Source organism: Sycon ciliatum, chromosome 1 (genome assembly GCF_964019385.1).
Source record: "Sycon ciliatum chromosome 1, ocSycCili1.1, whole genome shotgun sequence".
Lineage (NCBI taxonomy): Eukaryota > Metazoa > Porifera > Calcarea > Leucosolenida > Sycettidae > Sycon > Sycon ciliatum.
Genome location: NC_088643.1, coordinates 44807852 through 44833443, shown reverse-complemented (window position 1 = coordinate 44833443; position 25592 = coordinate 44807852). Strand labels below are relative to the sequence as shown.

Genomic DNA, 25592 nt, shown 5'->3' with positions numbered 1-25592 from the left:
TAGTATTGTCTGAGATCATGATAGTCTGAGTAAGAGATATCTCAGAACCCATCCAGTTGTTGTCTAACAGTCTGCGAACGAGCGAGCCCGACTCAACATGTGTGTGTGTGTGTGTGTGTGCGTGCGTGTGTGTGTGTGTGTGTGTGTGTGTGTGTGTGTGGTTAAGATGCGCCATCGTCGTTTAGAGTGGCTTGGTCATGTGGCTCGGATGTCGGAGGACCGTGTCCCATTGCAGCTTTTGTTTGGTCGTTTGTTGGCTGCGTGCCCCTTCTGCGGTCCCAGGTGCAGGTGGAGAGACGTTTGTAGTACTGTACTATGTTCTGAGTCAGTGTGTGCATGCGGGATATTACGCATGCGCACGTGACGATGTCGTTGTTGTTGTTTGAGAGACTGATGAGCAAGAATGTGTTTTCTATGGTAGCTGTGAGACTGAGAGTGTATTCTAGTATCGTGGGACGCAGTTCCTACATTGGCGCAGTGAACACTGTGATCTGACCCCTAGCCAGCCATGGCGACAAGTCTTGGCCGCGCACCGCAACCTTTTCGTCTTGCTGACGACTCTGGAGATAGTTCCAACATTTCTGCCGAATTTCAAATTTGGCTTGAGGATTTCGAAGCCTATCTTGCTTTACAGAAGGTGACGGAGGCCTCAACCAAGGCGCAACTCCTTACCAATCTTGCCGGATTAGGGGTTCGCCGGATCGTGAAAGGCCTGTCTCTTCCGACTCCGAGCGGGTCTGACACCGAGTACACTGTTCTCCGTCAAGGCCTCAAATCGTATTTCCGCCCTGCAGTCAACACCACCGTCGAACGCCATAAGTTTCGCATGAGGAAACAGCAGCCTGCGAAGTCCCTCACCGCGTTTGCCGCCGGCCTGAGGACTGCTGCCGAGGCGTGCGAGTTCGATTCTACCACCAATGATTCCATTGTGGACTCGCAGATTCGTGACCAGTTTATCGCTGGTTTGGCCAATATTGAAATTCGTTGGGAGCTGTTGGCAGATCCAAACCTTACGTTGGCGACTGCCATCCGTAAAGGAGTCAGCATGGAACTCTCTTATTCAGAGTCCAAGCTCTACGACCAGCCGGGGAAGTTTGGATTTCGCCCCACGGAGGACTCCATTCCCAGTGGTGCGTCCGCCAATCGTGTTAGCACTCACTCACGTTCGTCACCAGTCAACTGCAAATATTGTGGGGAGCAGCACACTCCCGGAATGGCCCACTGTCCGGCAGCTGGAAAGAAATGCAACAACTGCGGAAAGATGGGACATTTCTCCAAGGTGTGCTTGTCACGGCGTGGTCGTCGTCAGGATGGGAGCCGACCTGGCCAGGCGAATGCGTGCAGAGAGGAAGAGTCAGCCAACATGTGCGCAACGGATGACTTGATATACCTGACGAAGCCACTCAGCAAGTCATCCCATGATGAGCGGTTCTTGATTACCCTGTCTGTGAATGGCAAGCCGGTGTCGGGATTATTAGACACGGGTGCAACGCGCACCATCTGCCCCGCCGACGTGGTCAAGCCAGACAGTGCTTGCGACCGTCGTCTCTGTGCGTACGATGGCTCGGAGGTCCCCACTCTCGGAATGGCGGACATCACTGTGGCGGGGAATTCACGTCAAACAGCATGCCGTTGCTTTGTGGTCCCCGAGGGGAAACTGGCGCTGTTCGGCCAGGACATCATTTTCCAGCTAGGCTTGCTGCAGATGGTGGAGACGGACACAGCGAACGTAGTCAACGCAGCACCTGTCAACATCCGTGTCAATCCAGATGCAACCCCTACAGCAGTGCCATTTCGTCGCCCAGCATTCTCAGTTCGAGACGACATCGCAGCCGAATAAGAGCGTCTATGTAAAGCGGACATAATCGAGCCTGTCAAAGAGGCAACAGAGTGGGTTTCTCCCATCGTGCCTGCTCGCAAGTCCAACGGCACACTACGCCTTTGCGTCGACTTCCGCCAGTTGAACCAGCATGTCGTTCGTGAACGCAGGGCCATCCCTACCCTGGATGAGATTACGGGGCAAATCCATGGCTCGACAGTGTTCTCCGTGTTGGATGCTGAAGCCGGATTTCATCAGATTGATTTGGATGAGCAGTTCCGGCCGCTAACGACTTTCAGCACCCACAAGGGCCTCTATCGATTCAAGCGACTTCCGTTTGGCATCGCATCGGCGCCTGAGACCTTCCAGCGAATCTTGTCGGATATGTTGGATGGTTTGGAGGGTGTATTCGTTGACATCGATGACATCCTTATCGTTGGGAAGGACAGAGACGAGCACGATCGACGCCTCAAACTGGTCCTTGAGCGACTCAATGCCGTCAACCTCCGATTGAATTGGCCAAAGTCTCAAGTCCGTCAAGAGTCGGTCCGGTATCTTGGATGTGTGCTGGACAAATCTGGCATCCAGCACGACTCGGCAAAGGCCGAAGCGATCCGCAACATGGCAGCACCGGGGAGCCTCAAGGATGTACGCCGAATGATCGGAATGCTAACCTACTTGGGCAGATTCCTCCCAGGTCTGGCTGAGCACACAGAGCCGCTTCGCCAGTTATCACGACGTGAGCCTTTCCTCGTAGACAAAGAACTTCTTCAGGCATTCAAACAGTGTCAAGACAACGCTGCCAAGCTACTGACCAGATTGGCATTCTTCGATGCCTCGCCCAGCCGTCCCACCGCCATTAGCTGCGACGCTTCACCCGTGGGCCTTGGCGCTATTCTTTGGCAGAAAGCAGACACAGGTGACTGGCAGCCTGTCTGTTGTGCCAGTCGTTCGCTCAATCCAACGGAAGCACGCTATTCCCAGCTGGAACGTGAAATGCTGGCTGTGGTTTTCGGCCTAACCAAGTTCCGACAATATGCCCTTGGTCGCACCGTAGACGTTTTGACTGATCACAAGCCGTTGGTTCACATTGTCAAGAAGTCGTTCGATGAAGTTCCGCCACGGCTTCAACGATGGCTATTGGCTCTGCTGCCCTTTGACTACCAGCTCAGCTTCACACCTGGCCAGACCATGTGTGTTACCGACGCTTTGTCACGTGCCCCCCTAGCATCTGCGGAGGCGTCACCAGAGGAGGATAGATCCATGCGCGAATTCGTCGGCATGGTCTTGTCAGAAGCGCCAGTTTGTGAAGCGGATCTCGAGGCTGCTACTGCTGACGATCCATTATTGGCCGCAATAGTCCGCCGGGTCCTCACCGGTGCATGGCGGGACATCTTGCCTGCTGAGGAACCATTCTTCATGATGCGAAGCCAGCTGACCGTCGCAAATGGCATTCTTCTTCCGGACAGCCGAGTTGTTATCCCATCGGCTTTGCAACAGCCGGTTTTGAAGCTAGGTCATGAGGGGCACCCAGGCAGCGCTACGTTCAAAGACACCCTTCGCCGTTCTGTTTGGTGGCCTCGTATGTCACGGGATGCTGAGCAGTTTGCAGCAGCATGCGACATTTGTTGGCGGAGCCGCACCAACCACAGCCAAGAGCTGCAGCCAACGGAGGTTGTTCCAGTGTGGCACAAGGTGGCAGTTGATTTGGTGGAGATCGAAGGCCGCCACCTGCTCTCGTTGGTCGACTACGGGTCTCGTTTCCCGGAGCTGATTGTCCTGCCTGGAACCAAGTCCCAACGTGTCGTGATGGCTTTGTCCACTATCTTCGCCAGGTTCGGCATTCCGCTCGAGCTCGTCAGTGACAATGGCCCACAATTTGTGTCCGCCGAAATGGGTGAGTTCCTCCAACGCCTGGGAGTTCATCACATCCGAGTCAGCCCACGCTATCCACAATCAAATGGCATGGTGGAAAGATTTCACCGCACCGTTCGTGCGAGATTCGGGACTCTCAACAGCCAGATGCCGTTTATCCAGCGTATCCAGCAGGTGCTTTTCTCAATTCGCACCTCCACCCACCGGATGCTTGGTACCACTCCAGCACACGCTTTCTTTGGTCGCCACATCCGAACTCGCGTGCCCAGCGTTGTCAATGCCCCCATCGTCCACCTCGACACCCAGTTGTCACAGAAACTCGGCATGGCAGTACAGCACGACCAGCACCGGGGCGTGAAACCCCTCCCATCCCTGTCGCCAGGCTCTTCAGTGCTCTTGCAGGATGGCCACACAGCCCAGCAACGGAAATGGAAAGTTGTTGAACAACGAGGTCGCTCTGTAATAGTCTCTGATGGTGCACGTGTTGCTTTTCGCAATCGGCGACACGTTCGACCGTGGCAACCCACCTCTAGCAGCACGGGACTGGAATCTCCCGATGTACAACCGTCCAACCAAGCCGTGGTTTCACCGCCTGCCGCTCCGGCTGAACAAGCAGAGCCCCATGCGTCGTCCCCGTCGGTGGCTCAGTCGACGAGGCCATTGGTGCCTTTAGCGGGACAGCCCTCATCTGCACAATCGTCTCCCACGCCCCCAGTTAGCCTCCGGCGATCAGAGCACACCATTGCTGCCCCAGATAGGCTCAATTTGTAAGCCATTTCTTGAATACCTCATGCCAGGACTGTCCCTCTAAATGAGATCTCTTGTGATCAAACCATCGTATATCGGAACCTGCCTTACACACATGGGAATTCGTTCGTGTTTGTTCCTTTTCTTCATGCTACTTTCATTTTTATTGACACCCATAATTCCTCGTATGTTTTTTTGTGGTGCCTCTTCCCCATCCACCTTCTTTTCTTCTTCTTTTTTCTTTCTTTTTTTCCCTTGGGGGAAGGGGTAATGTAGTACTGTACTATGTTCTGAGTCAGTGTGTGCATGCGGGATATTACGCATGCGCACGTGACGATGTCGTTGTTGTTGTTTGAGAGACTGATGAGCAAGACTGTGTTTTCTATGGTAGCTGTGAGACTGAGAGTGTATTCTAGTATCGTGGGACGCAGTTCCTACAACGTTGTGGCTACTGACACGAAGTCCATTCCAGACTGGTTTGATTGCGCACAAGACCGATCAGCTTGGCGAGAGCAGGTTCTGGTTTTTCAGCCTCCTCGGGCAGCAGAGAAATCTGTCTCTGCTCATCTTGCAACCGGGCTTTCTCTCGTCCTCAAGACAAGGCACGGCACAAATGTTTGGCTGAGCGCCAACTTCCCGTCCATCAACAGCGTGGCTCAGCACAGTGCGTCAGTTGCTGCCGATGGTTCCGAAGTAAGGGTGGGCTCGCAGTTCATCGCTGCTAGCCAGCCGCACTCCCTGAACATGCAGATACGGCATTGATGGCGTCTCTCGCAAGTTGCTGCTTTCAGCATTGTCAACGCTGCAATCCCTGCTTCAAGTCCCGGGCTGGTTTTAACCGCCATAACTGCAACCGTGGAAAACGTCTTGCTGCAGCCGATAGGGAATCACTGCCGCTGATCTGCATGCATTGCCCAAAGCATTTCCGACGACAGCAAGACTTGATGAGGCACCAGAAGTCCTGCCAATGACGGTGCCCTCCAAACTCTGGTCCCCTCCGGGGGTGACATTGCCCAGTGGGCAGTCATGCTATAGTAGTAGTAGTAGTAGTAGTAGTAATAGTAGTAGTAGTAGTAGTAGTAGTGTGTGTGTGTGTGTGTGTGTGTGTGTGTGTGTGTGTGTGTGTGTGTGTGTGTGTGTGTGTGTGTGTGTGTGTGTGTGTGTGTGTGTGTGTGTGTGTGTGTGTGTGTGTGTGTGTGTGTGTGTGTGTGTGTGTGTGTGTGTGTGTGTGTGTGTGTGTGGAGTAATGAAAGTTTTCACTTAGCAATGCTAGCATGAGGTCACAATACACACACACACACACACACACACACACACACACACACACACACACACACACACACACACACACACACACACACACACACACACACACACACACACACACACACACACACACACACACACACACACACACACACACACACACAAATACAACACAAATTGTGACACACCAGCACCAGCAAGTGCAGCACTGCGCCCCACACCCACTACATGGACACAACAGAAGTATCTCCTAGTTACCTTCTCAATACTGGCAGCTCTTGCAAAACCCATGCTATAGTCTTTATCGCCAGCAAACTGATGCTTTCAGACGAAGGGAAGTCGGGCCATATGCTTTTCTTACCGGGAGCCATCCCAATCAAGTATAGGAGTTCCTTTGGTAGACCTGAGTCTGAACACACAGACAAGCACCCATGCAACGAAGCATGCTGAAGGATTTGTCTATGGATTACCCTCTCGACATCTTGTATTGCAGAATAAAGTACATACAGTCCACTTTGCTGATAACGACTGCGGATATAACGGCAATTCGCGAATAACGACAGAATGTCCATGCCCAGAGCAAAGTCCTATCTAACTGTAATACATATAATGAGACTTCGTGAATAAGGACACTCTCCTGATGCCTCGCCGAGTGTCGTTATACGTAAAGTTGACTGTACACGCAAGCACTTTGAAGTACTCGTGTGCATGCATATCTCAATATCTCTGAATGGGTACAGACGGTGAACACTGCCCAGCGGAGCTAACTTTGTGGACAAGTATGAGCCTCTTCTTACCTAGCTGAAAGAGGTGCTTTAGTCGAAGATCCGGCAACTCTTTCCACCACATCACCAGCAGGTCAAGCGCTCTTTTCGTTAAAGTTTTGTATTCGTAATACGGTGCATTTCCGAATTTCCTCATGCCAGCGACCAGCTTGACAAGCACAATGTCGAGGTCATGGTGGCAAAGGAGAAGGAGTTGTGGGCGAAGAAAGGTGACCTGTGAAGGTGTCTCTTCTCGATCATCATCATTGTCGTCATCATCATTGTCGTCAACATCAGCAACTTCACCCGGTAGGGGTATTCGTTCAATATGACTTCGTCCTGAAACCAAAGTTACACAAAGTGTCAAACTTCCCGCAAGAGTTATCATTCTGGGAAAGGCTGTGCTCTTCAATGAGACTACCATCTTCTCTGAATACAGAGAAACAGAGCCGAGGCCATGCATGGCTTTTACTTCGAAGTAGTTGACATAATTATGTAATTAATCTAGCTCTGTAGTTGTCAACTTGTTGTGATAGTGGGATGTCAGGTTCACGTGTATCTAAAGTCAGCACAACCAATTCTTATCATCAGGTTCAAGTTAAACAATGTACGATCACAGTGACATCTCCTGAAGTACAATAAAAGCAGAACATATTGCATTTCCTTGTGTGTGTGTGTGTGTGTGTGTGTGTGTGTGTGTGTGTGTGTGTGTGTGTGTGTGTGTGTGTGTGTGTGTTTACATTTGTGTATGTGTATGTGCATTGGTTGTGGAGAATGGCTAGAATACTCCTGTGTCTGCTAGTGCTCTCTCCCCAATTTGCCCATGAGGTGGCCACGGCATGCTACCACCACTCATGTTCATCATGTATCATTCCATCGCACCGTACTTCTATGTTTTCCTTTGGCGGCTTCAGGCTGTGGGTCTCTGCACACACGGAAGGTGAAGTCGTGCAGAACTCGCACCTAGTCAACAAAGATTGGAATCAAACAGACATCCATCTCATCTCCATGCCACATTAGGAAACCAAGAAGAGAGAGAAAGAGGGAGGCGGAGAGAGAGAGAGAGAGAGAGAGAGAGAGAGAGAGAGAGAGAGAGGCCCTTATGCACCTAACCCAGCAGGGCTGGCTCTGTGCATACTAATTGCTGGTAGCATAACCAATACCAACCCTAACCCCCACCACTAGTACTCCCTTCTGTACCACACATCTTTGATGCGTTTTGCTAAACTAAAATGATCAGTGTCGGCTGTGCTTGGTGAAACTCCATTCTTCGGCGCCCGACACTCTATTCTTCGCGCTCCATTCTTCGGCGCCCGACACTCTATTCTTCGGCGCCCGACACTATAGTGTTTCCCTGTACTAGTTTGGACATTTGTTCTTGTCACGTCTTGGTCCTTCATCTGTCATCATTCATCTTTCCTCCCCTTGTCTGTAGGGATATGAGTGATCAATAAAATAGAGAAATAAACACAGCCAGCATGAACTCACGGCCAGTTTTGCAGCCAGGATATTGGTCAGCATGTGTTCCTGCAGGACGGATGCAACACTCTTGAGTATGCTGCAGCCATTGCACGCCGTTATCTGCAGAAAACAGTCACAACAAATGTCCTCACAAACATTGCCTTGCCCTGGCCGTATTTGCATGCATACTGGATTTACCTAGACATGTGGAATTATCATCTATTCGTACAGAGTATACTGTGACGAGAAGTCTCTACAGAACAGTATTATCAGTCAGATCTACAAATCTAGTCAGAGGTCCACTGTACTTCAAACTACATGTAGATTATGCGGTATGGTGTATAGGTGTTATTGGTTGGATAGCAGAACAGTACCATGACAGCATCTTGATTCAACCAGAGCAGGACCATGATGGAATAGACTTCACCGTGCAAGTCACGGTATTCCTGCAGCAGCAAACATCGAGAGAAGAGCACGGGAAGAGATATGATGCAAAACCAGCTAAGCGCCAGATTCAAGAAAATCAGATTTCCGCTCAGTGTAATCAATAGGTCTAGGAGTACCACCCGGCAAAATTTCAAATTCAAAATCTGATTATAACTGTCCAGCTCTTCATACACACACACTCACGCACACACACATATGCACGCACACATATATGCATACCCCCCCCCCCCACACACACACGCATGAACACACGCACGAACACACGCACGGACACACACATGTACAAATGCATGCGCACTCACGCACACACACACACACACACACACACACACACACACATACACACACACACATATGCATACACACACACATACACACACACGCACACACACACACACACACACACACACACACACATACAGAGGACTCGAACCAAGAACCTTCACAATACTCAAACAGCAGTCAATAGGCTAGAATATTCTACAACTAAGCTATGGTGTAGATTTGTTATATCAGCAGAGACAATTCAACATAGAAGACTGGCTTACCATGCTTTGGCTTACACAACTCACCTTGCGCTCAAGAAATTTGGCCAGTTTGGCTAGGATATCCCGCTGCAGTAAGGCCATTCTTATTCTCTCTGTGACACACAAATTAACACAAATAGCCATCCCTTGTTCACCAGGGCTTGCGTAGCAACATCACGGTTAGACCGGCCCTGCTTTAGTTATTGTGCGCTCTAGGTCTTTCCACCCTCGTGCATGGTCAAAGAATGCAGAACTTCAATATTGTACCGGGTGTGCAAGTAGTATAATATATGGGGTCATTCTTCACAATTCAAGCCCGTCATGTTTCAATGCACTCGTTACGTACCGTTTACAGCCAGGTAGGTTAGAATTCCTAATGTCCATTTCTGTACTTGTCGATACTCCGAAACGAGATAGACGTCCAGGAGATCAGACAGGTAATCTGTTCCAACACACAAGGTACAAGGCATCAATCAAAAACAGTCCAAGAGAAGGAGCCATGGTACATGAGTACTTTCGGCTCATAGGTGAATGGAAATAAAATATTTGTAACATGGAGAAATGTGGGCACAACTTATGTGATCGAGTCCACCAACTATTTTTCTATGTTACAATTGTTTTCCTTGGCTCGCCATCTGGGAAATAAAATAGTATACATATGTATGAATCCACATACCGTGTAGGTGAAGAACTATCTTCCGCTTCAGTGGAATGCCACTAGCACATGATCAGTATCGTATGCTGCTCCTAACCGGTGGGGGAAAGCCTACACTTGTGTCTAATGTACAGAAGATCTCTCCCCCCCCCCCCCCCCCCACTTCCCCTGCCATCATATTTAATTATTATTCTCAATCCACAAGGGGTATTTGACGAGAGTATGTTGGCATAGGCTAAGTGGATGAGTTTTATCTGGATACAGTATGTCCCCATTCTGGGAAGCATGCAAGGTACTTGCAGGACAGGCTTTACTTAAAGAATGTAAACCTAAGTAATACAGAACAATAGAACATAAAAGGCAGCAGTACAGGCTAATCTGCTACGGCTTAATCCATATCTAGGGTGAATTGCTCATGAGACATTGCAACCTTCAAGCAACCATCCATGCTACAGCACGTCGACGCAAAAGCACCATTGGACAGCCAAAACGTACGCAGCATGTCTTGGGCTCAGTTGACTTGCCATCGAAGCACTGGATATTTCATCAGGTCTAACTAAACAGACCCCATAATCATGATCTGCTGGTATTACATTGTTTCCATGGTGGGGCACGAAAGACCAGGAGCTTACCAGTTTGAGTTTCACTAACATAGCTAGTCGGTATCTTCAGGCTGTCAACTGGAACATCATCGTGCTCCAAACACCTGCAGATAACCATCATGATTTGCACCTACAAGTACATACAACAGTGGAGCAAAGTACATGTTGAACACATCGGTCAAAACTGCATATCGGACCTTGAAATGCTCTCTCTCTATAGCTGCTGTGGAGTTTATTTAAAGTACAGTCGCCGTGCCATGGCAAAATCCGCGGGACCGATGCACACTTTTGGAGAGCTTCGAGCCATACATGTGCAGGAGACGGTGCTGACATTCTCCTGCTGATACTGCAAGCGTACATAAGTATCGGTCCAAATTTCACTTACAACAGCTGTGCGTTTTGAGTCCTCACGAGGGAATTGCCCAGTGGGAACAGAAATATGCTACCATCAGGACGGTATTGTGTAGTGTCAGATTTGTTTGTTTATTTATTTCACCAGTTCCCTCAATTGTGGGAAACCATGCCTAAAGTTAGCAACACTCGAATTAACTGACTTTGTTCTAGGGAATCAGGACAATGCTGCATGTGGAAGGACCGGATGATAGTACTCATTGCATATACGGCGGTCCTCAAATCGGTTAGTAAATGGAGCACATTAACACCATGTCATCAAGAACCACTTGGCAATCTTTGTGTGTTGCTCAGCCCCAGTCTTCAGTTGTCACACACATTGATATCATTATCATGATCTATAGTTGAAAAAGGGTTGCCTGGTTCATGCGACCGCCTAGCTTAAGCAACCGCTGTTCTGTGTGACCAACTCACAGGAAGTCTACTGTTTCAGAGAACCGCACAGTGTTCAAGGATGTGCGCATGATGCCACTCACCAATACATCGGGTGGAGTAGAAGGCTTCAGCAGTGATTGTACACACCTCACTGGGCATGACGCGCGCTGGACCTCCTTGCGTCCTTCTCGTTCCCCTACAATGGCAGGCATTGCATACAGCGAGCTTAAAATTACGTCTTTAAGTTGCATATCCACCTTCCATTTCTACAAACATATCCTATCACGCTCAGGGTGCCCTGTAGCACAAACACTGCTCACCCAGTATGGATATCAAAGGACCCAGTATGCATATCAAAGGTTCAATTGCCAATGACCATTGGAGAAGAAACTGCAAAGACAAATCTAGTTGAGTATCTGGTGGTGTTAGTGGACATTATAGCGTAAGTTGTAGTGCCTTGGTGCTTTTCCTTTCTTACAAATCTCCACATCGTAAATTACAAACACTGATTGGAATACGCAAGTGTCAGTGTGTCACGGCTAGGGATTCAATACATGACATGTGGTAGTGGCCGGGGACTTACTGCAGAGCCAGGCAAGGATATAGGCGGTCTTGAACACTGTAATGTGCGATTCTTCACTGTCGACTAGCAACACACAGAATGGCAGAGAATGGACAATGTGTCACCCAAGGACTGCTGCCATGTACAACGAAGCATGCCGGCTTATACGCCTTCTTTTAGGGCGACACCAAACACACATACGTGCACACTTTTATTCAGCACAGGATTCATTGGTTGTGCAGTAAAGACCTTAGCTGGAGTAGCTACCAGCTTGAGCGATGACATGGCCCCGATCATACTCCTGGATCTATTGGAGAACCCTGGATCTTCACCTGTTGTCCATAACCTCTCTCCTATATTTGCATTTGTTGCATTTGATGACATACGCATGCGTATCATCGTCTACATGTAGATAATCTGCATCTACAGCAGCAAAAAATGTGCGTAGAGGCATGCGCAATTAGAAGGACAACATTTGCCACAAGTGTATGACTGCATCTATTGAACAAGCAATCATACGGTATGCATACCAACATACATGTACTCACTGGCGAGTCTGAGGTTAGGCTTGAAGAAAACTGGCAGGTTGAGATTTAGCGCAGTAAATGCTCTGTTGCTCCAGAACGCTTCTCGAGCGTTCCAATCCTTTTTCGCGTCTGCATGAAAATAGGTGCAGTAGCAACACAGGCTGAAATGGCGCACATGCATGCGCTATCCTTAGAGGTCAAAAGGACAACACAGTCATGGTCTTACTTCATGCAACACAACATGACATGATGCATGGTTTAACTTTATGCAACACGACACAGGCGCGTAGCACCGCCGTTGGCGGCGGTCCGGCCAGGGGAGTCCGGGGGATCTCCCCCTTGAATTTTTTTGAAATTAGAGTGCAAAATCCTGCATTCTGGGCACTTTTGGCATTGTTTTACTATGGTGGTCGTGGTCGGGCGAAAAAGTTGTCCGGCCAAAGCCGGACCGGCCGGAGCGGCTGCTACGCCCCTGCGACAGCATGCATCAGGAACTAGAGGTAACTGACTCAATCTACATACAGGCGGATGTGAATTCCAAACCCCAAAATACAATCTCTTGGCGGAATAATTCTGAACGTTTTCTCATTTCATCCTTACTATTCTGCGAGTCATTATCCATGTCAATTTTCCTGAATATATCAAAGAAGAATGTCAAGACCTCAGAGCCGATGGTCTGATCATGGGCCAGGTACTTTACAACTCGCTGGTAGAACCCCGCTTTCAGAATCTCCTTTCTCCAAACTCCTCCTGGTTGTTGAGACAATCATCAGCAGCACACACATATGAGCACACAGAACAGAACATTCTCTTGAAACACGAATAGAGGATGGGAGTGTGTGAGTGTGTGTGTGTGTGGGGGGGGGGGGGGGGGTGCCAGTCGGAATCATGGCATGACTGAGAGCCAGGTACTGCATTTTCCGGAGCGTTGGCCGCACCAGGGTCTAAGACACATCCCTTTTCTAGGCCCCAAAAATCGTCTTTTTGTGGGCTACTATCTGTGCTAGTACTTGTTGGCAGCAATCTAAACTAGCGCATGCGCTACACTGCATTGTAGTCAGGGCCGTAGCCACCAAATTAGAACTGATCCTGTTGGACAGTTCACCTTGAAAACACAACCCCCTCCCCCTCTCCCCCATACAGACAATGTAGCAGGTCTGCTGAGTATGATACAACGATAGTACCCTACATCAGAGTGCATGTACTCTTCAACGACTTGCCTACATCTACACTTAGACAGGGGCGTAGCCAGGATGAAGATCATAGACATAGGGCTCAGTCCCTGGTGCCACTAATTCCCCACAAAAGTACATTGTAAACGTCTTTAGCCTCTTCGTGCACACGCCATAGCCCTTGGCGGATAATGCCGGCAGAAAGATTGATAGAATTCGGTACTTTTTCTGGCATGTTTCATGCATTGATGTTTGGTATGTGGATAAAGAAATGGAGCAGAATTCATGGGAGTGCCTACCATAAGGTTTGTATGATTTAGCCAATTTCACTACTTTTCGAGGAGAATCTGCCAATATTTCAACAAGCGGCACTATCTGCCAAGCGCTAACACACTATCATGCCATGCTCCTCAAATTCCCTAATTTGTCGCTGATCCGCAATGTGTACCAGTAAATAAAAGAAAAGAAAAAAAGCAGACACAGCCATCAAGCACTGATGATCTATAAATGGAAAGCTTCCAAAGAGTGTCGGGCCAGGTCCTGGATGCTGCTTTTTTCTGGAAATACCACATTCTCCATCGCACTCGAAGTTTAGATTACTCTCTAGGACTTGGGACGCTGGGTGGCAGACTATGATAGCTATCAAGAGTAAATAAGCTCCCAAGAGTGTGAAAATCTACATACAGGGTCTCCGACTGCGGAAATTCACATCCCGTATCCCTAGTACAAGTTGTACTGCGTACAACGAAGGCTGGCGTGCGCTAAGTCCAATTATCTGGCAGATAATGACAGACTCGCATAAGCTGAGTGGATTTCATTTGGGAGTGCTATTTTTTCAACTCCATTGGTCGCTAAAAGCGGACTGGCAAAGTGCAATGGGAACACTACATCACGTGATATGAATTTTCACCGTCGGCAGACCCCATAGAGAGGGTATCCAGAGCTGCACGCTCGTTGGAGCGTATGTACTCTTATAGCTATTTTGAAATTGTTTACATAGTAAAGACAGGGTCTTGCTCCTGTGTGGAAAATAATATTACCATTGAAAAGTGTTATACCAACAGATTCACTGGGTAATGGCACATCATGTACATGTACAGCGGGATTTGATAATTCACTGTTTTATTAATTTTTTATTATTATTTATTCACAATCACGTGGCACTAGCCAATGAAAAGGTGATGTGGGCGATAGCCAGCCATGGCGATAATAGAGCTAGGGGGTTTCTCCTTACTATGGCTGCAACCTAGTCCCGGACAGATCAGAAGAGAAGAATAGGACTGTGTCTGAGATGGCAAACATTGGTTAACCCATCACCAGCATCAGCTGCCTGTACCTTGTAGTAGAGTGCTGAGGCCGTTCAGAACGCCCAGCACGTCTGATGCACTCATAATGCCAGGGTCCAGACTATGGATGATTCCTCTCAACTCAGCTAGGTCAACGGCCACTGGAGGTACGCCGTCCTTCAGCAAAGCACACAAGTTTAGAAAAGCACAGTAAAACTTGTGCCGCAGGACTTGATCTCATCCAAGTTTCAATACTTCAATGTATCCGGAGTTACCAGATGATACATACACCATGGTACCGTAAGGGATTTAAAAACAATGTCTGTATCATGCAGAGTGCATACACATAGTTGATAGGTTCAATCTATGGCAACAGTCATGTAGGTTACACTGAATAACATTGTAACCTCAGGGGCGTCGGAAGGTGATTTAGAAGTACTGTTAGTTTCTCGCTCCACATATACTGGCATACACAGAGACAAAGACAGCAATAGCGACAACACACAAAGTGAAGGGTAGTTGGCCGCAGCCAGATGTGAACCGGATAACGAGTGAGGTATGGAAGCAAGCAAGGACTGAGAACAGAGTGTCTCAGATAGAATAGTCGTGCCAGTCCGTTGGAGGGGACAAAAGGGTTACAACACCCGAACATCAAATATTGTCCTCTCTAACCTACTCCCATACACTCCACGTGCTGCCACATCAAGACGAGCATGAGCCTCCGTGTTGGCCGACCGGAGAGGGAATGTTTCACCAGAGAGGGGTTCCAACTCTGGCTCCACGCTGACGTCATGCGCAACCTCACGCAACAGATTAGCGGTTAGATCCCGGAGCTCGTTGTGGCGCATCCCAGTGAATCCTCCGATGGCACATGATAGGGCATGGGTGGTGTCGAAGGGCTTTCCACAGGTACAGTGAGACGGCAACCGGGGAGGGGTCCAGCCGTAGCGCAGACATAGGGCATCCCGGAAGCCAGCCTTGTGGATGGTAAACTGGAACCGGCGAGATGGCCGACTAGTCAGCCAACTGGAGGCACCTTTCTCTGCGGCTAGATCAAGAGTCCGCCTGTGGTCGTCACTCAGGGTATCCCTGAGGGAGGAGAGGGCCGTTGCCTGATCTTGGCGATTAGCTGTGCGTTGGGCCGCCTTGGCTGCCTTGGTGGCAGCAACAACTTCCTCGATGGATTCCTCCTGTCGAAGGAGCTGCTCGACTAGAGGTCTGGTGACAGACGTAGACGTGTCGTACTGCTGGGAAAGGATCCCTGGGTTTAGAATTCCCAAACCACCATGACGACACGGAAGCGCCAGGATGGCACGTTCTTCCTCGCCGGGGGCCTGGCGACCAGTCAGTGCAGGGAGGAAAACTTGGCTGATGGAGTTTTCCAGCGGTGTCAGGAGGTCCGCGATGGCTGGCATTGTCCTCGCAAGGAATGACCACTTATGGCGGAGACCATGGGTAAGGACAGCGTAAGCAGCCTGAGGTTGAGACGCCGCATGTTTGGCGAGGGTCTGCAGCTCTGTGCACCATGTGCCAACCTTCTGGGACACGTAACCGTCGCAGAACAGGACAGAGCCTAGGGCAGCACCAAGATGACGATAGCCGTCCGTCCGGATGTTAACCCCGGTTGTGGCAAACAATTCTGTTGCTAGCGCAAGATGTTGTGGCTTCACGAGAAGAACGGACTTTGACGGGTTGATGTCGTAACCATACATGGTGCCTCGATCTACTAGGATGGACCACCAGGTGCGCATTCGTCGGAGAGCGCCGGCTGAAGTTGCGTCATCGGCATACCAGGACTGCATGGCCCCAGCTGCGGCGGCTTCCCGGATCAGTGGCACTGTGCCAAGTGCATACATTGGCATAGCCAATGGTCTCCTTGAGTGGTGCCCTCAGAAGACAGGATCACCTCTCCTCCAACATACAGGTGAGCTGGGGAGCGGTAGGTGTTGATAACAGCTGGCGCGAGCTCAGGACATAGCCGCTGAACATTGCGCAGGCAAACAGCTCTATTTAGGCGATTGAATGCGTTCGTTGCATCCGCGGACAGGACTCCCTCCGTGTGGTCATCATCGAAGGTGGCCTTCACCGCATGAATGGCGGCTTCCACGCCGCACTCTTGCCCACCGCATAAGTGCAGACAGCCAACAGCACTCTCGACTGCCGAGCCAACAATCTGAAGTATGGCTTTACCCAGAATGCGGCGGACGACTTCCCCGATCCCGATAGGCCGAACACCTGGCTGCTTGTCCAAAGGCACTAGACGGCAAGCCACATAAGCTTCCAGTGATATGGGGTCCACATACTTGGTAGCTATTCGCCTGGCACAGGTAACCAGAGCATCGCAGAGTGCATCCGAGGCTGAGCGGAAGGAGGTGCAAATCTTTCGCCAATTGGCTGCGTCCATGCCTGAAGGCCCGGCTGCACCATGCGTGCGCAGTGCAGCTTGGCGAATATCATCCCTATTGAGTGCCGTGAAGATGACCAGATGTGGTTGGGGCAGAGGCTCTCCGTCCATAACTGCGTCTTCGTTTAGAGATGATGCTGCTGGATGCTTCTCTCGAAGAATCTCTCGAACTGTGTGGTCACCTATGACATTGTCAAGGTGATGCAGGTCGCCCTTACTGTCGCCGTCAAGCATACGTGTGGCAGAGCCTATCTTTCCATCCATGACCAAGGCGGCAAACCTCCATGCTTAACTTTCGCCTTTTGCACGCTCTTCCCTGCTGAATCTGTTTGTAGCCTCTCGTATCTGTTGTTGGATTGTACGAGCTTCAGTCATCAACTCATCGATATCTTCAGTATCCCAGCTGGACAGTCTGCGTTGGAGGCAATCAGCATGCTCTCGGCTGTCTACCATACGATATGGCTGTTGAAGCAGTACCTGTGTAGCCACCATCGCTACCTTGATGGACACACTCTCGGCTGCCGCTGCATCACCAAAGCACTGGTATAGACGAGCTATGATGTTAACATACTTCTCACCAGTTGCGCCCGATGGGGGAAGGTGATTTAGTGTGGTACGGCCAGCCATCCGAAGTACAATTTACTCGTGGGGGAGGGGTGGCTGAGCCGAAAATTTCGGAAATTTAGAGCCCACATCAGTGCATTTTATTGCATCACGGGGTACTTGGGGCAAATAGTGGTACGGTCAATACCGTAGTGACCGTACCGTGTGCGACACCCCTGAACCTACGTGACTGTTGCCATAATGAAGTCCTGGCTTGATAGCAAGTGTCCAGAAGTGCAGGACTACCCTAGTTAGTACAGCCTCATCGGTTACAAGACCAATCTCATTAGTAGACAGCGACCCAAAAATCCCCTGACGCCTGAAACGCATTAATTTTAACAGTTGTCCATGCAAGTCCTGACAGTAGATACTACTCGTTATAAGACACATTTGAAACCCGAGAGTTGTCTACAGTCAGACCTCGCTTAACCGCACACATCCGTTTTCCACAGAAATATCCGGATAGGAGGGAGAACCGGATAATCGAACACGCATTCTGCATGTATGCATGGCATATGCTGCAAATCGGTAACCAACAATTTTCTTCCGGATGGCGAGGGATCCGGATAAAAGAGGACCGGATAAGCGAGGTCTGACTGTACTAACGAGGGTACACCTGTATTTCGTGTGCAGGTTCACTTATTCTTGAAGATCACTCTACAATCATGTACAATGTAGGTCTACCGTAGCCTGTCCAATGATTACTGCAAGGGCCAACAAAAGACACAGTCATCCTTGGATTAAAAGGAAGGTTTTCATGCCACGTCAACGGTTGGCCCATGCGCAAATGAGCCAGGCACAGACTGTAGACTTGTAGTGCAAATGAGCCAGGCACGGACTGTAGACTTGTAGTGCAAATGAGCCAGGCACAGACTGTAGACTTGTAGTGCAAATGAGCCAGGCACAGACTGCCAGGCACAGACTGCCAGGCACAGACTGCCAGGCACAGACTGCCAGGCACAGACTGCCAGGCACAGACTGTAGACTTGTAGTCTACCAGGGTATACTTCTGAATGCTGCTGCTGCTGTGCAGAATCTGGTCAGTACGGCAGATATAAGTATCTAATATTGACTGAGTATGTGGTCAATATCTTTACTTATAAAGAAGAGGCACCTGGGACGTGTGTCTGTGTGTTACGCTCAGGCCATCCTGCGGAGCAGCGCTGCCCTGAGCACGCGAAGCGTGTGAACAGTGTAGCTAGCGGCCGCAGAAGCACTGAGCACGCGAAGCGTGCGAATCGTGTAGCTAGCGGAAGCAGCCACAGAAGCACTGAGCACGCGAAGCGTGCGAAGCGTGTAGCCACCACCACGTGCTGAGCACGTGTGCTGTTCATGCCACGTTCTAGCCTGGGCCATAGGTAGCACTAGCAGGCGAAGCGTGCGAACAGTGTTGCTAGCGCCGAGCGGCCGCAGAAGCACTGAGCACGCGAAGCGTGCGAATCGTGTAGCTAGTGGCCCCAGAAGCACTGAGCAAATCATAAGATCTGCACTGACTGCACTCTGCATCTGATCTGCAGTGAAGAGCGCATCGCACTTTTGTTCGTAAGTTTATGAATTTTTTGAGCCGCTTCATCCGCCACCAGGTGATGGACAACCCTGACCAGCCTAGGCCATAGGTAGCACTAGCAGCCGCACAAGCGCTGCGGACCACGTGAACCGTTCTCTGCAAATAGAAACATCTGCAACAAAAGGATACAAAAGATCTGCACTGACTGCACTCTGCATCTGATCTGCAGTGAAGAGCGCATCGCACTTTTGTTCGTAAGTTTATGAATTTTTTGAGCCGCTTCATCCGCCACCAGGTGATGGACAACCCTGACCAGCCTCCCGAAGGCGTAACAGACGTCCCTCCTTCTCCTTCCAACGATGAAGAACCTCCCTCACCAGGACTTCAACGGGCCACCACCACGTGCTGAGCACGTGTGCTGTTCATGTACTTGCTTCACCCGCATGCCACATTCGGCCAGGCAACGCTGGCCGGGGGTGCTGCTAGTAGGAAATAAAAGCCGAGTAAAAGACCGAGACGAAGCCGAGGTCTTTTACTCGGCTTTATTTCCTATACTGACCAAGTACGAAGTCAATATTAGATTTATCACGACAGTCGGTATTTCAAATTCCAGAACGATTACCTCATGAATCCCGGTTTTATGATTGCACAACCGTTGCACCATCATCTACTCATACAATGACCATGCTGCACCACAGCACCGTTCAACCGCGCAACCCATAAGCAGTCCAATATAAGAAGTCAATATAGCGCTAAGGAGTGAAATATGCAGGATTATACTGAGCTTGTATACAAACTCCCATCTCTTCCCACACAACACTTCAGACTTGTATTTTCCATTTAACATGGTACTTCGATGAAGAGAATATAGACTGGTATATAGACTGGTATATAGACTGGTGTATAAACTGGTATATAAACTGGTATATAAACTGGTATATAAACTCCTTTTTTTAGGATCAGGCTAGGGCAACAGTAAGAAAGATGAGCGATGAAGGACCAATGATGGGACTGGATAGTAATTCAGCATTTGTGAAGCTTAGTTATGGCAGAAAATAACACTGGGGTAGGGTGGAATAGTACGGTAACAACAGAAGAAAGCAGGCTTGAGCTCGAGTATATCAAAATGCTGCACTAGGCCATTTCAGTTGTCGAGAGTGGGAAAACCTCCGTCTCTGCGCCAAAACAATGGTTAAGAGTGCTTGCGCTTCAGCATAGCTCGGGCTTTGGAGGCACGCTCAGCATGTATGTTGAACGTAATTGGACAGTTAAGAAATGCTGATGAACCAGTTGCATTGAGGTAGGCTGAAATGGCAGCAGACGACATAGTCGTTGACTGGTTATGCATACAAGTACCAGCAGCCAAAGAAATGCTATCAGCAGCAGCAGAATCAGAGCTACATGTAGCAGAAGCTTGCTTACGAGAAATTGCAGCAGCCATAGAAACAGAATCACTCACCGATGGCTGATCGTAGGCTTCTAACGACTGTACATTCTGGTGGCCAGACACACTGCAGATTTGGCGATCTTGTATGCCGGCTTGCTTCAGGTGCGTGATCGAAGTACACCGTACGCAATGGCTGGTGTAAGGCTGGGACAAACCAGCTACGGATGACAAACGCTTCATCATCGTGGACAGCAAGTTATGCGATAGGGCAGATTTGGCAAACCAACAGGGAGTTTCGTTTGAGAGCTCACGTTTACCCATGGCACGCTGGAAAATTCGATCAACATCTGGGTGTAGTTTGGAGACGTACCGTTTGATAGCTGCTATCTGCTGCGGGTCTTCAATAACTCCGGCAGATGACCAGTCCGTGCCCCGCAGTCCGCCTTGATGGTTTTTTGACATGTACGACGGTCCCAACTTCAGGATCTCTTTCCCGTCAACAGTGAAGAACATAAGGACGTCCTTTTTGATGGCCGCTTGCATTTCACCTCCACGAAGGCAAAAGTGCAACGTCAGATGGAACCATACGTAATAGGTAAGTTTCACTGCGTCGTTGGTGTCGTCGATGCCGCTGAAATATTCCTGTAGCAGCTTCCAGTCCGCCTCAGATATTGGTGCCTTGTGCTGCACCTGACGTTCGAGGCCGTCCTTCTTTCGCTGTTTCAGCACTCCGTCAAGAACTTTGTTGGCCTTGAGAAGATCTGGTCGTTGAAGATGTTGATAGTCTGCCCATACCACCAGCACTCGACAGGTGCCGCTGAAGAGCCCCGCGTGCCGCTTTGAGACTATTCTTGGAGAAGGGCGAGCCGTCCTGCGTTTTCGCATCGACATAGAATGCAGCTAGCAGGGGTGACAGAACTTCACCACTGACGGTTTTCCAATCGATGACCTCCTCCTGTCCGCGTCCCTCGCAGAACTGACGGAACATGCGCAACCAATAATCAGTGGCACTGCGAGTGTTCTTGGGAACTGCCGCTTGAATAATGGCATCGTGGTCAGCCTCCGTGGAAGAACCGAAGCGACGTTTGGGAGTTGATTCAACCGGCTCGGGCTGACTCATTAGGGATCGAGATTCAACAGGCTCGGGCTGACTCATTTTGCTCCTTCTTTGGAAAGGAGACGGACTCTAATGACCAAACAATAGTGGTCCTTAGTTGTTTTACCGAGCCCGAGGTGAGGTCTGCGCCCGGTAACGGGCACTTTGCGTTCAAACTTGGCGCGTAGCGGTTACTTCCGATGTAGCGTCTTCTCCAAGGTCGTCATCTCTGCGGTACGACTCATCAACCCCGCTCCAGCACTGAAGCTTTGGGGGGTCCGTCCGGTGACCAAGGCAACTGAACTAGTCACAAAGCGTGTGCGTGATCGTGATCACTGGTGATGGCTTTGCACAGCATAGCCATGCATTGCACTTGCTAGTCAAAGTAACTGTTGTACTCCTTGCTCCGTACAGGTACCAGGTACAGTGAAAGAAAGACTCGTCGAGCCATGGCTGTGGCCCTGTGTGGGTAGGAATTCCAAGACGAACTTCTCTACCTTTGTGGGAGAGATGGGAGTTTGTATATCAGCTCAGTATAAGCATAATATAACCTACTCAGTTGATTATATGGGAAATATAAACCAATATACAAACCTCGGCTTCGCCTCGGTTTGTATACAGGTTTATATTTCCCATATAATCAACTGGTTAGGTTATAATATATACTTATTACATGTCAGGTGACCGTTTCCAGGTCTACAGCCAATCAGCGACCAGATAGAGCGGGCAATATTTCTCCATACAAGCCCGCTCAGGCGGTCCAATATTACACGATATTGCCCGACATTTGACCCCATACACACTGTACACATACACATACAAGTAGGTGCGCATGTACATATGTAATACCAGTTGGATACATGTAATGTGCCTCGCAGTTTTTCGTAGTACCATGATCCCGAATTCCACGTGTGAAGGCAGTGTACGTTGATGAGTATATCAAATTAGGGAAGTATGCATGTAATAAATGTGTTATTAGCCTCGTAGTACGGGCAATACCGGCTACGATATCTGCCCTCACGGCTCGGGCAGATATCGGCCGGTATTGCCCTGATACTCGGCTAATAACACATACATATTGACTGCTTAGGTATAGAGAAAATCAATGGGAGTCAATACTAAGAGAGTGATTATTATAGGTATGGGTATAGGTACCACTAGGTATAGGTACATGACTTTGATTGTACTTGTACATTAGCTACAGCAGTCAGTAGTCAGTAGTACCGTCATGCACATGCACACACCAGCCGCCAGTCTAGCTTAGCATGGATGGACTGGCGTGTCAACATAAAACACTCACTGGATGTCGCTTCTTTTCCGGCTTGGGAGCGGAACGCGCCGCTTCGTCTCCGTCGCCATCAGGACGTGGAGAGTCGACTCCAGAAGGGTCGCTGCCCTCCTCGGGGATGTCCTCCAGGTCAGCGCTGGCTGCGGCGACCCGAGCATGATTCGCCGAGGGCAGCTGCACCTTACTTGTTCTTCTCTGCATTCTCTTCGTTTCGAAATGTTCGTTTTCCCTAGGCTAGGTGACCTGCTTCTTGTCGCAGAATGTGTCCTTATCTTCGCCAATGATCGATCTACGAGTGTTGTCGAAACACCCACACACCTAGTACATTTAGTCGTAAAGGTGTAACACGCGCGGAAGATTTGACACATGCGGCGTTGTAGATCTACTACGTCGACCGATCAGTTCAAGGGAGGTTTACCGCGCTACGAGCAAGACTACTGAACGGATTGAAAGTGATAATAGTGATACGCTGGGCTGCGGGGAACACCTCTGAAACTGATTATCAGCACGAATATCCAACACGTTCACAACGAAGTGTCCAACTCAAGGAAGGTTTCTTCCTTTCCGCCCGCAAAGCTACAGTTATCATTCCGTTCAACTAACTACTTATCCACAAAGACGCCTCCCGGCCAAAGTACAGCGGAGCTAGCGGCAGTAGCGCTAGCGAAGCTCCAACTCCAAGGACTATTCGATCATGGCGTCACACGTTGATACGAGTAGTCTACACCTAGTCCTAGTACTAGTACTAGTACTAGTAGTAGTACCTTTCGTTTGTTGAATGTTAGCATCTAAAATTTATGACAATAAACATTTAATATGAGTATCACATGCATGCAAAATGCACTTGCCACGTGCTTCAATCCTTCATGCAAGCTTTCTAATCCTACAACAAGACTTGTAGATCTACCAAGTGTTGAAGTGGCAAGCCAAGAGTTACCATGGTTACGTTACGTAGATCTACTCTTGCTTCAATACAATGCTTGCACCTACTGCAATGTAGTTCTCCTGAGTCCTGTATCTACACTACAGACTACTACTTACTAGTACTGAGTACTAGTAGTACTAGTACTCAGTACTAGTACTACTACTAGTACTACTAGTACATCTACTCGCTGCAGTTCTACTTCTACTAGTTCTAGGAAAGAATAGTGCAGACAGCAGAGACTGCATGCAAGCCTGAGGCCACAGTGAGTGAGTGAGTGAGTGAGGGTAACAACAGCACTGGCGCCATGGTGCAGCCCTGGCGCAATCCGTTGGACACCTCCCACGCGAAGCGTGGCAGACATCTCTGAGTGGAATAGTGCCGCTGCTGACTTTGAGCTAACGGTCAGCTCATCGAAAACCAAGCTTCTCGTGGCTGGTTCCCACGTCTCTGCAGAGGATTGTGCGCCTTAGCAGCTATGGAGGACGTAGATGCCGGTACGCGTATAGCCAGCGCTTCACGGGCTTGTGCCAAAGTTAGTTGTGGTGCATTGAGGCACCTGGATATCCACATCAAGAGATGCGCATGCGTGTTCAACGCGTGTGCGATGTCGTTATTGCTTTACGGTTCCGAGTGTTGGACACCTCTCCAACGTGATTTGCAGCGCCTGTCCGTGTTTCACATGAGATTATTCAGATTGTGTGAGGCCGATTCTTGGCGTATCCCGTTCACAGTGCTGGAGCTACCTTAATTTTTTAACTGTTATTGATTTTACGACTATAGACTGTAGACAAAATGCATGATAGTGAATGAAAAACGTAAAAAATTAATGTTTGGCACCTATGAAATCAGGGGATGGCCCACGGATGGTAAAAAATCAATGAGGAGCTAAATACAATGTACAAATAACCTACGTTTGGTTTTTATCATTTCAGTTCGTTGCCTCAACAGTACAAAGTACAAATATCAAGAGGGACGAACGAAAAGAGAAAATAAAACAGAGCAGAGAGGAAGATGCAACTGAAAGGAAAGAAAAACGGAGATAAACGGAGAAGGAATGTGGACTGGGCGGATTCACGAACCATTACTAGAGAGAAACGGAGAAGGAATGTGTGGAGATAATAATTTTAATATAGCTATGAATAGGATGAAGGCCGCAGACATCACGCAACTACGTTACTTGTTTGACATGTATAACTGTGTATTTTATAACAAAAATATTATTGAAAACCCAGAATCGATTTTCTCGTTCCTATCATCAGTGGGAAAAAAACGGAACTAAGGATACAACCAAAGAAACTGAAGTTAAGTACTGTAAATAGAAAGGTGTTAGAAATAACATCAAGATACAAGTGCAATAAAACCACTAGAGGAAACGCAAAAAAAAGGTAACAAGATCACATAAACCAAAGGCGAGAAGGCACTGAACGAAGTGTCAACCTACGAATACAACTTCAGTGCAACAATGTGCTCTTTCTGCTTACACAAAACAGGCTTATGAATACGTATACAAACTGCCTCAAGGACTTTCAACTGTTGGACATAACGCGCACGACACAGTACAGAAAAATGAGAGTCATCATACACACCAAGACAGTCAGGACGAGATTACAAGTGTAGATACACAGCTGACTTCTTGCGATCAACACATTCATCCGCCTCATCTCGCTCCTTCCCACCCGACTCCTCCTCGTCCATCTCATCGTCCTCTTCCTCGTTCCGCTCGTCATCCTCACGATCATCATCACCACCATCATCTGCCTCGTCCTCTGTCTCCACACCAACCGTTTCGTCATCCAATTCCTCTTCCATCCTCTGATCATCCGTCTCATCCTCCGTTTCAGTACAGACCACTTGTCTCCCATTTGCTAGCTGCTCGTCCCGGGAGC

The 25592-nt window shown here is 49.1% G+C and overlaps 1 protein-coding gene across 1 annotated transcript in view; it reads right to left on the bottom strand.

Moving 5' to 3' along the window:
• Positions 1-23382, bottom strand: part of LOC135828101 (uncharacterized) — a 52022-nt gene extending 28640 nt beyond the window's left edge. The window contains exons 1-14 of the mRNA XM_065340537.1: positions 22794-23382; positions 14547-14673; positions 12639-12788; positions 12060-12167; positions 11533-11595; positions 11051-11145; positions 10194-10293; positions 9253-9348; positions 8952-9019; positions 8307-8378; positions 7960-8052; positions 7359-7434; positions 6505-6810; positions 5966-6116 (exon numbers count right to left, since the gene is read on the bottom strand). Of these exons, the coding sequence (XP_065196609.1) occupies positions 5966-6116; positions 6505-6810; positions 7359-7434; positions 7960-8052; positions 8307-8378; positions 8952-9019; positions 9253-9348; positions 10194-10293; positions 11051-11145; positions 11533-11595; positions 12060-12167; positions 12639-12788; positions 14547-14673; positions 22794-22982 (1694 nt within the window). The 5' untranslated portion in view covers positions 22983-23382. The remainder of the gene's footprint in view (positions 1-5965; positions 6117-6504; positions 6811-7358; positions 7435-7959; positions 8053-8306; positions 8379-8951; positions 9020-9252; positions 9349-10193; positions 10294-11050; positions 11146-11532; positions 11596-12059; positions 12168-12638; positions 12789-14546; positions 14674-22793) is intronic.
• Between the last annotated feature and the right edge of the window lie 2210 nt (positions 23383-25592).